The 16,804-nt window shown below is 42.9% G+C and overlaps 1 protein-coding gene across 2 annotated transcripts in view; it reads left to right on the top strand.

Moving 5' to 3' along the window:
* The window catches only part of AQP9 (aquaporin 9), a 40,337-nt gene extending 24,555 nt beyond the window's left edge, over nucleotides 1–15,782 (top strand). Inside the window, exons 4-6 of one of the 2 annotated variants that reach the window (XM_034783048.1) lie at nucleotides 686–804; nucleotides 3,232–3,449; nucleotides 14,324–15,782. In XM_034783048.1, the coding sequence (XP_034638939.1) occupies nucleotides 686–804; nucleotides 3,232–3,449; nucleotides 14,324–14,525 (539 nt within the window). In that variant the 3' untranslated portion in view covers nucleotides 14,526–15,782. Of the gene's footprint in view, nucleotides 1–685; nucleotides 805–3,231; nucleotides 3,450–11,259; nucleotides 11,479–14,323 lie in introns of those variants that run through there. The other variant, XM_034783049.1, reaches the window with a different exon arrangement.
* The last annotated feature ends 1,022 nt before the right edge of the window (nucleotides 15,783–16,804 follow it).

The raw sequence follows: 16,804 nt of genomic DNA, 5'->3' as shown, positions 1-16,804 counted from the left end.
TAAGGGTACTAAGTCACCAACTCCCATGCCACCAAGCAGGTCCTTCCAGGGAGCTGAACTCTTTGGCTGGGGAATGGCAACATTTGAGAGAAGTGACTCCCTTTCTCCAGGCAGGCAGACGTTTGGGTATCAGAAGAAATATCTGGCAGTTGGTTGAAGTAAAGCCCTCACACAGAGCAGGGAATGCAAGCTCTTTTGGGGCCAGAGATCTCTCGGGAGTGTTCCTTCACCACAGCAAGGGACTGTATAATGTAATATAATGCAAAAAGTAATGTGGCATTTTTCCCTGGCTGCTGGTAACCTGAATGGTTTTACAACAATAAAATCAGAATGCTGCTGAAATCGGATATCTGAAGATGTCATATCAGGTCTAGAAACATTTTGCAGAACAATATAAATGAGTTCAAGACCAGGAAACTTTTCCAAGCACTCGTTTGGGGCGAGCAATCAGAAAGAAGGAACACATGAGCCTGGATTTGAAAGATGGACCGTAAGAGACAAGAGGTGCACTGCAGTGCCTGAATGCACAGGAGCGGAAATGAGACATGGAGGAGGTGGTTTTATCATTCCTCGCCATAAATAAAACAGGATCCAATAGCTTCCAAATGAGAATGTGATGTGCAATTCCCACTGTATGTAATGTTGATAAGTAAGCATAACCAGGCAATGGATATGTTTTCTGTAGATGCACTCATGAACTACAGTGGTGGAGAGCTTATAGTTACAGGATCTAATGCAACCGCACATATTTTTGCAACTTATCCAGCTCCACATCTGTCCCTGATAAGTGGATTTGCAGATCAAGTAAGTACACAGAGAAAAACAAAAAAAAAAACCTAGTCTTGTTACATTTGTTGTCTTGATTGTAGAAACAAAATGTTGAAAAACATAAAATTGGCCAATTAAAAAAAAAACAATTAAAAGTCTAACAACTGTGGCCAAGTTTATCATTTTGGTCACTCCTTGTTATGCATTATAGTAATGACAAGATATTGCTGCTTGTAGAGAGAAAATTTCATTCAGACTGCAAGCAAAACTCTTTAAAATTGCTCTTTCCAGCGGTGAGAGCCATGTTAAACCCCAGATAATAGCTATTCTTATCCACACAGTCTTTGGAATTCTTCTACTATTTTATGTTTATCAATGTATTGAGTCAGATCCTCAGCTAATGCAAATCAGCACTGCTCCACTGTCTCCAGGGGAGTACACCAATTTATACCTGCTGGGGTTCTGGCCCATTAGGTACATGTATGTTATCCCTTGCTAAATAGCAGTTTACAATTAGAACCGCAGTCATTTATTTGTTACCTTTAACTCCTTCATAGATGCCACTTCACCCCACCCTGCTCTGCACGAATTTTTGATGATTAAAGAAAAATTGAGACGATCCACCACAACCTCCACCTTTCTCCACCCCTTCCAAAACTTTAACCTCCTCGTTCAATGACAGCATGATTTCTTACCTGCTGTCTGCCTCTAATGCCTCTGTTTGCCTTCTCCAGCACTGTGGAAAAATAGCATGTGATTATGTATGTAAAGACTAGAGCTGTCAAAAGGATAGAAATTCCATTTGGTGAAGGATTTTGAGATTTTCAAAACATGGCTTCATTTCAAATCTGAACAAAACCTGAACATTCCAAAATTCTCTGCAAACAAATTTTTTAAAAATTGTAGTGTATTGATCAATATTTTGCAACAAAGGACTTTTTTATTTTATATTAAAAACATGATATACCAAAAAAATTCAAAATGAAGTCATTTCAAAGCAAAAAAAAAAAAATAAAAAAATTTCATTCCAAAAATGTGAACATTGGACGTTTTGACACTGTCAGAACTCTCCCCTTCTACCCACCCCACCCCCCAGGTTTTTCTCAAAAATAAACTTTTGGGGAAATTGACTCAATTTTGCAAAGTATTTTGATTTTGTCAGAACTGTCTTTTCTGACAGAAAACTGTTTTGTCAAAGTTTTTCCATGCAGCTCTATTAAAAATTATGTCATAAGTCATATGCACAAAGGGCCCAAATTAAGGTTGTACAGGCAATGAAAATTCCGGCATTCCCTAACTTTTGAGTGCTTAACTTTGTAAACTTATTGTTCTTTAAATGTAGGTTTTGGATGTAATACCAGAATAAAGGTTCTCTCTCTCTCTCTCTCTCTCTTTTTTTTTTTTTTAAACTGTAAATTTAGGGGAATAAGCTGTATCAGCATAAGTCACCTTTATACTGGTATATAAAACTTACCACATTAGGAGTTGTACCAATTTAATGATATCGGTAAAAAAAATCACACTCTTAACTGAAATAGCTAAATTACTACAAAAACCTGAGTGTAGATGAGTACTTAGACACTGGGGGACATCTCTCTCTCTCTCTCTCTGTCTCTCTCAAGCTTGTAAACAAATCTTGCCACTTCCTTCTCTACATTTCTAAGATTTGTCCTTTGCTTTCTGTTCAGACAGTCTCGTCTTTTGTGTCTATGTACACACACACACTTTACGTAAAGTTAACTAGAATCAAGCAGAGCTAGCTGTCACTGTATAAAGTACTCAGGGGGTGGGAAAGGTGATTTTTATTCTTCAGAAGCTCCTAGACAGCAAGTAAAGAAACCCTGGATACATTTCCAGGTAAGCACACTGGGCTGACTAATGGCAGTTTTGCCTGTACACAGTCTGTGGGATTAAGCCCATCATAAGCAAATGGTTCTGTAGCAACATTTTTAATGTGCATGGATGCTGTGTTCAAATAGTCACTTCAACTGACTATCAAATGTGCAACAGGGACTGCTGAGCAAAGCAGAAATCTGAAGCAATTAGTTTTGTGTTGGCAAAATTATTGCATAAAGGAATGTGATCTGCCAGGTACCAGCAGCTTCAGTTTACATTGCATTTCTCCGCTTGCATTTTTCAGTATTTTCCTATCTATTATTGCTTGGGCACCTTTCTATTATGTGTTTACAAATGATGAACATTTGGGTGGAGTTGGATTTTTTTATTTTGGATGCTTATTGCTAATAGGCGACAAACCGGACTATATTCCTATCACCTTGAACTACAGGGACAGTGGGATCGCAACTGGGCTGCTCTGTCATCTCTCCGTAATGGGATGAATCTGATCATCAAATCCAAACTTCACCAAATTTTGGGGAAGTTAAGATTCTGGTCCAGATGGCCCCCTCTCTATTTAGAGCTTATGTGTATATTTATTCAATATATTTTCTTTTCATTGGACAGGTGATGTCAACAGCTCTTCTTGTTCTGGTTGTCTTTGCTATTTTTGACACCAAAAATATGGGTGTACCAAAGGGCTTGGAACCAATTGCAGTTGGACTTCTTATCCTTCTGCTCACTTGTTCCTTGGGAATGAACAGTGGCTGTGCCATGAACCCAGCCAGGGACCTAAGCCCAAGGATTTTCACAGCTATAGCCGGATGGGGTTTCGAAGTATTCACGTAAGTAATTCTTGCATCAGTGGGATGTGAATATATCCCTGTTAAGTGTTGTTCTGCTGAAAGATTAAGACCCTGATCAAGCCTGGTACTTCAGCACATACCATACTCACCTGCGTATGAAATAGTTCCAGTGAAGTCTATTCATGTACTTGAAGTTTGACACATGATAAAGTAAGTACCGTGTCTTAATGAGGATTTTTGGCACATACAGAAAATAAAACTTGCATTTCCTCAAATACCAGGTACAGTTTCAGACAGACTCTCCCAAAATATTATGGGGTCTCAGATAACACTGAAAATAGCATAAAGGAAATGCTTTCTTCTCTCACAACAGTTTTCATAAAGAACAAAAACTGCTGTAGAGAGTCAGCAATTAGTGCAGTGATAGGTGCACTAAAAGCCATAGATAGATCAGACAAGGTGGGTGAGGTAATATCTTTTCATTGGACTAACTTCTGGTGGTAAGAGACAAGTCTGAGCTTACACAGCGCTCTTCTTCAGGTCTGGGAAAGGTAAGAAGAACACTGTGTAAGCACGGAATCATGTCTCTTTCACAGAAGTTGGTCCAATAACAGATATTACCTCTCCCACCTTGTCTCGCTAATATCCTGGGACCCACCTGCCCACAATAACGCTGAAAACAACATAACTAGATCAGGCTGACTTGGACTACTATTTTGAGAGTCGAATGCAGGTAATTGCAGAAATCTGAAAAATCTAAAGGCCTGATGTTTAGGCTGTGTGATGCCTCCTTAGTTTTCATGTTTCAGCATGCACTCTCAAATCCCTGGTTTGCACATACTGAACTGGCTAGGCACACTGTTAGCCATGTGCACATACCAAAAGCAAAGCTCACCTGTATCCAGTTGTATCCAGGTGCCTGCTTTGTACATACACAAACAGCACTATTTTCAAACCTTTCTTCAGGAGGCGGCTCCTCTGGTTGCTTAGTTTTGTATTGCTAATTATTTACAAGTAGGAATCCCAAGTACTCACCACAACTACTTAAAGCCCCTAGATATCTACAGGATAAATATCCAGAGCCCCTAATATTCCATACAAAGACAATCAATATTACTACGCAGATCTTACATAGCACGTTTTTCCATCCATAGATCTCAAAGCATTTATAAAAAGAGGTCAGTATCATTACCCCATTTTCCAGTCAGGAAAACTGAGGCACAGAGTGCCTGGGAAGTGACTTGCCCAGGGTCACCCAACAGGCCAGTGGCATAGCTGGGAATAGATTCCAGGTCTCCTGAGTTCCAGGGCAGTGCTCTGTCCACTAGACAACACTGCCTTATAAAAAAAATGGAGCACATCAGTGTAAGATTTCATATTCAGGGAAAAAACCTTTCATTATAAATAGGCAATTTTGCTGGAGAAGGTTGGGAAGTCTTATCGTGCAGTAATCTAATCATTGATTCCCTAGGAACTCCCCTCTCCTCATATGAGGTGTCATACACATTTATATTTTAAAATCTATAGGAAAACTATGTTCAGAAGAAAATGCATTTGTTACCTGTTTCAGATCATTTCTGTTAGTTTTGCTTGGGATTTATAGTCAGGTGGGAAATATATCCACACCGTAAAGACCATATTGAGCATTTAAAAGGGAGAGCACAGAATGTATTGCAGTAGATCTCTGAAACCATGAGAAAAAATAATCTGAGCAGTCTTAGAGACATATAAATTAAGTAGGACATCTTGCTGTCTACAGCTTTACCCTACAGCTGTAACTGGGGAGCAAGTTACAACATGCTTGTTCCCTTACCCATTTACAACATAATTCCAAGTTGGAGTACAGAAGGTTAAATGGAGTGTTACATAACTGGGCTAAAATTTAGGTACAGTATGTCGGTTGCAGAATACGGATAAGGTCTTGCATACGCTAAAGTTTGAATAATATTATAAGCAGGTCAGTGGCAGGATTTCTCTAATCACAGATTAGACAGATTTGGTTTGCCTAACCCATGTTAGAATTGTGTTGTCAAACCATTCTGTATACTTTAGAAGGGGACAGAGAAGGTTGTCTGTAGTACAGTTCGGATAACTTACTCAAACAAGTAGGTCCTATTGAAGTCTACTGTATCAATGGAAAGCCAAAGTTTTCAAGGTTTAGCCACCTGAACAGGGCAATAATGCTAGAATCTCCTAACAGCCATACTTAAACATGGTTTCCACTAACAGTTCTGGTTACCGTGAGGAAAAAAAAGCCAGAGATTCAGATACAAATGCTCAACCTTGCAGTTGATTAGCTGGCGGGTTAACAAAATGTGAAGAGGTGATGAGGGAGGGACATTGCTACAGATGAGTATTTTACTACAGTATCTGAAACTATCTAGCAGCAGTGGAATTTTCCCCCCCTGTGTTTATCATACCTTCCTTTTTAACCAGGGCCCACGATGATTCCGAAAGGCTAGGTAAGCACTGACTAGCAGACTGAAAGTTCTGTATGAGCTGTGCAGCCAGTACTGTTCCTTTCAATATTACATCTGCAGTGTATTTAGACTCCCCTGAAACTGCCTCTGAATTCCTTTAGAGAGACAAGGTGGGTGTGGCAATATCTTTTATTGGACCAACTTCTGTTGGTGCAAGAGACAAGCTTTCAAGCCACACAGAGCCCTTCTTCAGACCAGAATTCCTTTATCTGATTTAAAATGTGTTGGGGATTTTTTAGTTATATTGTATAGTAATAGTGCCCTCTGGCGGCTAGCTGCAAGAGATCAGTCCTAATATTTCCATACTGAAGCTTTAGGGATTTATCGGCTATCAGCTTGTCCTATTTAAAGGTTATAGGTAGCATTCAGATATCTACACATCTCTGCTGACATGTCTAGTTTGAGTGATGCAAACAGCATGAATAGCATTAACTAAAACCAACTTCTGTTCTGGAGAAGTCCAAAAGAACTACATAAGGTACAGTGAGATTTTGTGCATCATTTTGCATTTGTTTTAAAATGTAAAGGAGCATCTAGAAATTCCCAGAATTTAAACTGTTTGAATTCTTTGAAAAATCAAATCAGAATTATTCTAACCTCAATATCCTACTTCAAAAGGTGAGAGATGTGTTGGAAGGTGCATTATTAGCCTTAGGTTCTCTGTGCATGTACCTTCAACTAGCCAGTTTCTCCTGTTGTTGGGAAACTTTCAAACAGCAACAGAGGAGAGGACAAGCATTTTTAAAACAAAGAAAATGTGACTGTAAAACAATCAAAATGGGCAAAGGGGCTTAAGCACTCTGTACAATGTTGAACTCTTTTAAAAATGACTAGATTTGAACCTGAGAGTTTCCCTTTAAAGTGTAACATACAGTAGTTAATTGGCACTCATACGTGTAATGTTCTCTCTGTGATGCAGCTGCCCCATGTTTAAAAATCTCCACAGGATTTTGTTTAATATATTTTATCCCATATAGTTTCATTCCAGATTTTCTGATTAACCACACCCATCTTTTAACTTGCTGTTCCATTACAGATGGGGGATACTGGACCAAATCCCTACTTATTTTACTTATGAGTAGGAGATCTACTTAAATCAGAGGGGGAAAAAATCACATTTTTCACAAGTTGGTCATGGCATAAATAGCAAATTTTGCAGATGTGTTACACCATGCATCATATCCATGAAATTTGCTATTATTGCATGACCAACCCACAAAAAATGTGTGATTTTTTCCACAGCATTTCTCAAACTGGGGGCCCTGACCCAAAAGGAGGTTGCAAACCTATTGGGGGGGGGGGCGTGGTATTGACACCCTTACTTCTCTGCTGTTGCTGGCAGCACCACTTCCTGAAGCTAGGCAGCAGGAGTGCAGTGGCTGCTGTCCAAGCGCCCAGCTCTGAAGGCAGCACTGCTGCCAGTAGCAGCAGCAGAGAAGTAAGGTGGGCTGGCCACGGCGCTGCCTTCAGAGCTGGGCGCCTGACCAGCAGCTGCCATTCTCCGCTCTGCCTTCAGAGCTGGGTGACCGGAGACCAGATTTCACAGTTTAAACCAGATTTCACAATCCATGACATGATTTTCTGCGAATTCACGAGACCCCCTACTTATGAGAGCAGTCCCAATGAGGCAGATTTTCTGCTGTGCCCAGTTTTGGCAGAGTGAGGAGCTGTTACTGAACTAATTACAGCTCCCTGATTCTCTGCCCCTGCTCCCCAAAGGACCATGAACCAGCTAGGGATGACTAGAGTGCACTGTACTTCAGCCACTCCTACTCCCTCACCTATACCATGCTCCCTGAGCCAAGGACTGCAGAAAAGAAAGCATAGGTATCGGCTTTGTCAGGTCTGCATCCACTGTGAACTCTTTTGCCCTGAGGGAATCCCTAGCTGCAGCAGAGGAAACTACCTGCAAGCTCCCTTAGGGCTGGTCTACACGGGGCGGGAGGGGTCGATGTAAGATACGCAACTTCAGCTATGGGAATAGCGTAGCTGAAGTCGACATATCTTATTTCGACTTACCTCGGGTCCTCACGGCGTGGGATTGATAGCCGCGGCTCCCCCATCGACTCCGCTACCACCGCTCACCCTGGTGGAGTTCCGGGTCAACGGGAGCGCGTTCGGGGATCGATATATCGCGCCTAGATGAGACGCAATATATCAATCCCCGATAGATCGATTACTACCCGCCGATTCGGCGGGTAGTCTGGACGTACCCTTAGTCTTCAGTTGCATGAATAAAGTGGGCAGAATGTGTCCCTTTAGTAGTAGTGGCAGAGAAAATACTTTATTATCACAAAGACATAATTGAATGATTTCCTTCTGACCTGGAAGCCCAGCTGCGTGCTGGGCAACAGGAGAACTAAATGTGCATCAGTGGAGCTAAGGGATGTCACAAAGGAGTATTTGCCACTGTTCAGTGGAGGAGGACAGAGGATAATGGCAACTCATAACTCAAGCATGTCCTGATCTCAGTTTAGCTTTGCAATCAACTCCAGGGCATCTGCTCTTATACTCTCCTAGCAGGAGGGAAAATGCCAGAACTGCAGTTGTCCAGTGCAAGTAAGGGCCATAATTTAGAGAAGATAAAATAGGGAGCACCAGGGCCCCATCTTCACTCAGGGCTGCCCGGAGGGGGGGGAAATGGGGCAATTTGCCCCAGGCCCCAGCCCCACCTCTGCCTTTCCCCATCCCCCAGCGCCTCAGCGCACCGCGTCAGGAGCTGCCCTGGACAGCGCTGCAGCGGAGTGGCTCCAGCGGGGCCTGAGCTCCTCCCACTGAGTCAGAGTTGCGTGGTAAAGGGGCGGAGCTGCGAGCTCCAGTCCCACTGGAATCACGCCGCTGCAGCGCTGTCCAGGGGCCAGGGCAGCTCCTGGACGCGGCACACTGAGGCTCCGAAAGAGGGGAGAGGCAGCAGTAACCCAGGAGCGGCCCTGGACAGCTCTGCTGGGGGGGGTGGGGCGGTCGGGGACAAGGAATGGGAGGTTGGATCGTGGGCGTTCCGGAGGTCTGTCAGGACGCGTGGGGGGAGGGTGGATAGGGGTCGGGGCAGTAAGAGGACAGGGAGGGTTGGTGGGGGGTGGGGTCCCAGGGTGGTGGTTGGGGTGGGCGGTGAGGGGATAAGGAGCAGCGTGGGTCGGGGATTCTGAGGGGGGCAGTCGGGGGGCAGGAAGTGGGTGGGGGTCAGATAGGGGGCAGGGCCAGACTGTTTGGGGAGGCACAGCCTTCCCTACGCTAAAGCTTATTCAGCAGTTTGAGGCTTGCAGACAGTTATTTAACACAATAAGCCAAGTTGTTATCTTTTCCCTTAGGGCTACCATCCCTTTCACTTCTCAAATGCCAAATTATAGTCTACATTTAATTTCAGTGCCATAGGGAGACTCATGTCAGGGGAGGGTAGCTTCATTTAAAATTAGCCACTTTAGATTAACAGTGATAGAGCCAAGAGATCCATGGAGGAGGGTTCACATGAGAAGAGCAATATCATACATCACCTTCCTCCTTCCCAACCCTACCAAGGGAGACCCCCGTCCCCTGCATTCCCCAAGGCTCCAGAGGAGTTAATTCAGTGGTTCTCAAACTTTTGTATTGGTGACCCCTTTCACATAGCAAACCTCTGAGTGTGACCCCTCCTTATAAATTAAAAACAGTTTTTTATATATTTAACACTATTATAAATGCTGGAAGCAAAGTGGGGTTTGAGGTGGAGGCTGACAGCTCGCGACCCCTAGTAATAACCTCGTGACCCCCTGAGGGGTCCCGACCCCCAGTTTGAGAACCCCTGGGTTAATTTAATTTTACCACCCTGTGTCCATTCACATGCATGTGCTATTTTGAGCATTTCAGTTTTCACAACATAGGCTCATCCCACATTCTGGAACAAGCTCAAATGCTCAGTTTGTGGAGTACGTACATAAGCTATACTAAAGACAAACCCACAGTAACCGTCTCCAGTTTGTGAGGGTCCCCATGCTGCCAGTCTCTAGGAAACAGATAAATTCATGGAGGTTAAGTCCATTAATGGCTATTAGCCAGGATAGGTAAGGAATGGTGTCCCTAGCCTCTGTTTGCCAGAGGGTGGAGATGGATGGCAGGAGAGAGATCAATGGATCATTACCTGTTAGGTTCACTTCCTCTGGGGCACTTGGCATTGGCCACTGTCGGTAGACAGGATACTGGGCTGGATGGACCTTTGGTCTGACCCAGTATGGCCATTCTTATGTTCTTATGTTCTAACCTAAATGAACCCAAAGTTATGGAGACAGATATGAGTCAAGGAAGCCAGCAGAGTATCAGAAACCTGGAAAAATCTCTGAGTGGATGAGCTGAGGCATTTGGTCACAAGCTGAGGTGGTTCAAAAGTTTTGGATTTTTTTTTTAAGCAGAATTTTTTTATTGTTTCTTTAAACAATCAAACACAGCAAGCAGCAAACATTTGGCCACACACTTCTGAACCCCCAAACCATGTTCAGGTTTTGGCAGACTAATTTCAGCTTTTCAATTAAAAAAAACAATAACAAATTTTGAAGGAAAGCAGACATTGTCCGTGATTTTTTTCTGCTTTTTAAAAACCCCTTGTTTTCGATCCAAAAAAAGTTTTGATGGAAAATATTTGTCCAACCCTTTTAATGAGCTTTAGTGCCTTTTAGCACTAGCTGATGCTGAGAACCAGTGATACCTTGTAAAGGTGACTTGAAAATAAGTTTTCTCAAAACTAGGTTTGTGCCGAGATGCGGAAGGTTTTTAAATGTTTATTTTTCCCAGGGCCGCCTGCGGGGCGAAGGGGGGGCAAGTGGGGCAATTTGCCCCAGGGCTGCAGGGGCCCCCACGAGAATATAGTATTCTATAGTATTGCAACTTTTTTTATGGAAGGGAACCCCAAAATTGCTTTGCCCCATGCCCCCTGAATCCTCTGAATGTCCCTGTCTTCACTGGCTTTGTTTGGAACAGGGACACGCACACACATGCAAGATGCAGATGAAGTTTTGCATGTGTAGTGTGACGTTGCACTCCATAATGTTTATGAATGTGAATATGATGTAACTGAAATATGCTTCATGCAAAAGGTCTCTTGTATCATTACAAAGCTTATGATCTACTGAGTGTGTTCATCCTATTTGTTTGCATGTATTATTTCTATGTTTGGAGTTAGGAGAATAAGATATAAATTTGTATTACTATTGTAAACATATTAAGTGGAAGCCATTAAGGGTGCTTCAGAATCAATGACCTGTAAATCGCTCTGTTTACTTGCAAACCTTCCTGTGCACCCGTGGGCCAGGCTGGAAGGATGTAGGCTGTGGTCTCACAGGACATGTGAACAGGTCACCTGATACTGGAATCCATCTTAAAACTGGTGCTTTTCCATTTAGAAGGAGGGGTGGGGACCCAGAGAGACAAAGTATTCCCGCCTTGTGCCAAAGCTATAAAAGGGGGTGGAGCAGGACAAGGAGAGGCCAGCCATGAGAAATCCCCTGTTTACCACCTGAAATATCTGCTGGAACTAACAAGGACTGTACCAGGGGAAAGGATTGGACCCAGACTAGGAAGGAGTCTACTCTGTGAAAGAAGCTTATTGGAACATCTCTGAGGGTGAGAGATGACCTGTAATCAGTTTCTTAATGTATTAGGCTTAGACTTGCATGTTTTTGCTTTATTTTGCTTGGTGACTTACTTTGTTCTGTCTGTTATTACTTGAAACCACTTAAATACTATTTTTATACTTAATAAAATCACTTTTGTTTATTAAAAAACACAGAGTAAGTGATTAATACCTGGGGGAGAAAACAGCTGTGCATATCTCTCTATTAGTATTATAGAGGGAAGACAATTTAAGAATTTACCCTATATAAGCTTTATACAGAGTAAAACGGATTTATTTGGGGTTTGGATCCCATTGGGAGCTGGGTGAGTCTGGGTGCTGGAGATAGGTACCTGCTGAGCTATTTTCCATTAAGTCTGCAGCTTTGGGGGTGTGGACCATACCCTAGGTCTGGGTTGCAGCAGGCTAGCGTGTCTGGATCAACAAGACAGGGTTCTGGAGTCCCAGGCTGGCAGGGAAAATGAGCTCAGAGGTAATTTCAGCACTTCAGGTGACAGTCCCAAGGGGATCTCTGTGACCGAACCCGTCACATGTAGATCAACAGAACAAAGACTACTGAGTACACCTTGTCACAGCAATCCAGAGCCCAGATGGCCAGTCAAGTCTGAGCAATGAATGGAGCTACAAACTCAGTGGGACAATGTCAAGGACTATTTTATACCCTCTAGCACAGGAGTGGGCAAACTTTTTGGCCTGAGGGCCATATCAGGGTTGCAAAACTGTATGGAGGGCCAGGTAAGGAAGGCTGTGCCTCCCCAAACAGGCTGGCTCCTGTCCTCTATCAACCCCCTCCCACTTCCCACCTCCTGACTGCCCCCCTCAGAACTCCTGACCCATCTAACCCCCCTCCCCCACTCCTTGTCCTCTGATCGTCCCCCCCGGGACCCCACCACCTAACCAACCCCCCCCCCAAAGCCCTTTTCAGAATGCGGCCCTGCGAACATGGACGGAGGACTCAGAAGGCGCAAGGGCAGCCACGCAGCCAGAGAGAAGCGGTGGTTTCCCCTTCAAAGTGCTGCTTCTCTCTGGCCGGCTGCGCGGCCACCGGGTGCGCCTCCTGAATCCTCTGGCCCACTTTTGCAGCACTCCCGCCACCTGCACCTCCTGCCTGCTCCCCTGAGGCTGCAGGTGAGCTCCCTCCCTGCTTCCCTGCCCCCACAGTGCAGCCCCCCCCCCCACGGGAGGTGCGCCAGTGCTGGGCTGCCCGAGTGCCCAGCCCTGGGGCCCCCTGTTGTTGGGGGTCCCCGTACCAGGGCACCCTATGTTTGCTGGTAAATCCACCCCTGAGCCGCGCCGCCCGTCCGGAGCCGGACATGCCACCGCGCTGCCCAGCAGGAACTCGCAGCCCCACCGCCCACAGCGCTGGTGGCACGGCGAGCTGAGGCTGCAGGGAAGGGGGGACAGCAGGGGAGAGGCCAGGGACTAGCCTCTCTGGCCAGGATCTCAAGGGCCGGACAGGACGGTCCCGCGGGCCATAGTTTGCCCACCTCTGCTCTTGCAAGATCTTAACAACTCCAAAGGAGAAGCTCCAGACTATGGCATAAAGACTGAATAAAAGAATAATTTCATGAAATGGACATTGTGAAGACTGAACAAATACCACTGTACTTGTAATGTGGCTAAACATAAATTCACTTCCACATAAAATTATGCTGTCACGCATTGAGTAATTATTTATATCATTTAAAAATTTGATTTGCCATTGTTTGTAATAATCTCCTAGAATCGTTTTCCAATAAAATCCTTTTTCAAATTAATTTATCTTTTTGTATTTGGGGAAAATATGTTCCCTCTTCATTTCCAGTATGCATTAAATGTAAGTGACTCTTTTCTGCTTGAGAATCACATCTTCAACTGATATATCATGTTACTAAGCCAAAACAGCTCATTATATTATCATCAGAGCTCTGGAACCAGTGCTCAGAATAAACTGCTGCTGTTGATTGTATATGTCTAGGATACACACATATAGTAGCTATTACCTACCAGTCCCAGCCCCATTGAAATCAATGGCAAAATTTCCATCGACTTCAATGGAACCAAAATTTCACCCTTAGATTCTACAAGACTTTCCATCAGAGAATTGCCATTATAAGAAGGTTCAGTTTCAGGCCTATAAAACTTGACAGCATCTTTTTTTAACTATTACTGAAAAAAACTCACACCTTAAACAGAGATAATAAACTGCCTTATGAAACTTGAATCTTGACCACTCTAGTCAAGCATAATATACTTTACACTTTAGTATGTGAAACTATACTCTTCAAGACACACAAAATATACTATACTTCTCGAGCAAAACATTGTATACTATGTGAATGTAGGGCCTGATCCTGCAAACCATTCCTCATGTAAGCAGAAAAATTAAGACATACCTGTGCAATCATCACACTTGATGTTGCCAGCTGCTCATTAGTGTGTTCATCATCTGACAACGTAGTGCAAAAAATATGTTTCATTTAATTTCACTACAAGCCAACAAATCCCAGCTTTCCCAAATTCCCTATCCCCTAAGGGTCTGGTAGTTAGGAAGCCTTATTTTCTAAAGAACATATACAGTAATCAGACCTAAGGCCCAGGGGGTTGTTAGCATATTTCAACCAGAGTGTGCACAGGAAAATAATGGTTGTCACCAATCTACAGAAACATTAGGTCAAAGTAAACATTTACCACAGTAAGATATGGTACAAAAACCTCACTGTGATAGGCATTTTAGCTACACGAAATATTGCAGTAAAATCAATACCACCATACAGTGCTTATAACTTGGCTTCCAAACAATAGATCAGTATTAGCAACATAGTGAATAGTAATTCTGCTTTTCTTTCTTACAGGGCTGGAAATAACTGGTGGTGGGTTCCTACAGTTGCACCTATGATGGGAGGCGTAATTGGAGCCATTACCTATATTATTTTTATTGAAATTCATCATTCAGATACACAGCTGGAAGAAGACACTGATATGTATGAAAAATATGAACTTACCAATATGGAGAAAGAAGAAAGAATTTGTGATCAGAACCCTGTTCGGATTTAAAGCAAAATGACTGTATAGGCCATTCTGCAAACACTGTGTGCCTCAATTAAAGTACACACTTCATAAGTTACATGTGACCCGCACAGAAAACAAGTCCAAAAAGGATTTCTTCCCCTGAAGCAGAAGGCTGATTATTCCAAAATCTGGGACGTAAATTACTTACTTGCTTCAGGAGACAAAATGCTGTCTTTTTTTCTGTGATTTTCAGGTCAAGTTTTCTTCTAGATGAAATTGTAATGGGATGATACACTGATTTGCTAATTCAATCCATACAATCCATAAGTCAAGTGATCTAACTAACCACTAATGGATGAGGCACTTCGTCACAAAACTGCCTGCACAGAGACAGTTAAGTGGTCCAGTGCTGCATTACCATGTAAAGAAACGATTTCACTCATTACAGCCATTTATTAAAAAAAGGCATGTGCTGAAAAGATTATGCGTTAGGAAAAACAATATCAGAATTACCCAAAAGTTAATTGAAGTGGTTTGTACTTAATTTTGTATCTGGGTATTAACTGGACAGCTGTGAAAGGCTATGCAAGTGGTGAGGATTGATAATAGATAACATGTTGACAAAAGGTAAGAAATCTCTGTCTTGAGCTCTAATCCAAAAATATAATATTGATACTTTTGCTCAGCTTCTTCATAGCTGTAATGCTCCAAGTAAGTTTTCAAACCAATTGATTAATCTTAATGGAATCTATTTAAAACCTAAACTAGATTATTCATCCAAATGTCTCTTGCTGTGTTCTCTGGGTGAATTTCATCCTTGCACAGAGGGCCAGCAGCACAAGGCTTACGAAATGCAGACACGTCCTATGCACTACTTAAGCTCATAAGAGGCCTCGTGTGGGCACTCTGCACAGGATGAATTTCATCCTCTAATAGGGAGCAATTTTTGTTTTGGTGGCTTCAAGTCATCTCACAAAAACAGTCATTAAAATTAGAAATAGGTCCAAAGCCAGACCCCAGATTCAAACTGCACTGAGCTCTGAGATCCAGACTGAGTTCAAATCCAGACAGGCTCTGAGGAGTGGGCTCTCTTTCTCTAATGAAGATGGTTAGATGTATTCTACTTCCACACTATTTAGCTTATGCTAGTCAGTATCGTTATCAAGTCCTCACTTTGAAAATCCAGGTTCCTGTTTTATCAATGTAAATGGAATGTGTCAAATTAGCTCAAAGCAATCTCTAATTTTTATATGGCTGTGATTGTGAATAAAGAGACTTCATGTTCAAAAGCTGTGTTCTAAAGCTCTGGTTATCAGCTCTATTCACTCATTTTAGGGTATTATTGTTCCCTATCTAACCTCAATCCATCCTCAACACCCACATTTTCTCCAAAGTATCTACACTGGGGAGTGCAGAACTGTTTTTATGGGCAGCCACTCTAACAAATGACAAACAGAAGTGGTTTTGAGAATAATGTGGTCAGAAGCCTTCTCCCAATTTCCAGAGGGCAGGTCTGTTACTCCCCTTCCTTGACGTAATATGCCAGTAAAAATGCAGACAAAAGCTTTATTTGAATTTGCATTGTTGACTGGACATTGACAATACCATTTACCTGAGGAGCTGCATAGAATCATAGGACTAGAAGGGACCTCAAGAGGTCATTTAGTCCAGTCCCCTGCATGCAAGGCAGGACTAATATTATCTAGACCATCCCTGACAGGTGTTTGTCTAACCTGCTCTTAAAAATCTCCAATGACGGAGATTGCACAACCTCCTTGGGCAATTTATTCCAGTGCTTAACCACCCTGGCAGTCAGGAAGTTTTTCCTAATGTCCAACCTAAACCGCCCTGGCTACAATTTAAGATCATTGCTTCTTGTCCTACTCTCAGAGGTTAACTAGAACAATTTATCTCCCTCCTCCTTGTAAAAACCTTTTATGTACTTGAAAACTGTTATCATGTCCCCCCCCCCCCCCAGTCTTCTCTTTTCCAGACTAAACAAACCCAATTTTTTCAATCTTCCCCCATAGGTCATGTTTTCAAGACCTTTAATCATTTTTGTTGCTCTTCTCGGGTCTTTAAAATTTGTCCACATCTTTCCCAGAACTGGACACAATACTCCAATTGAGGCCTAATCAGCGCAGAGTAGAGCAGAAGAATTATTTCTTGTGTCTTGCTTACAACACTCCTGCTAATACATCCCAGAATGATGTTTGCTTTTTTTTTTTTTTGCAACAATATTTCACTGTTGACTCATGTTTAGTTTGTGATCCATTATGACCCCCAGGTCCCTTTCTGCAGTACTCCTTCCTAGGCAGTCATTT

This window comes from Trachemys scripta, chromosome 10 (genome assembly GCF_013100865.1).
Source record: "Trachemys scripta elegans isolate TJP31775 chromosome 10, CAS_Tse_1.0, whole genome shotgun sequence".
NCBI lineage: Eukaryota > Metazoa > Chordata > Testudines > Emydidae > Trachemys > Trachemys scripta.
Note: the sequence above shows the minus strand (reverse complement) of the source record. Positions and strands in the feature narration are given on the sequence as shown.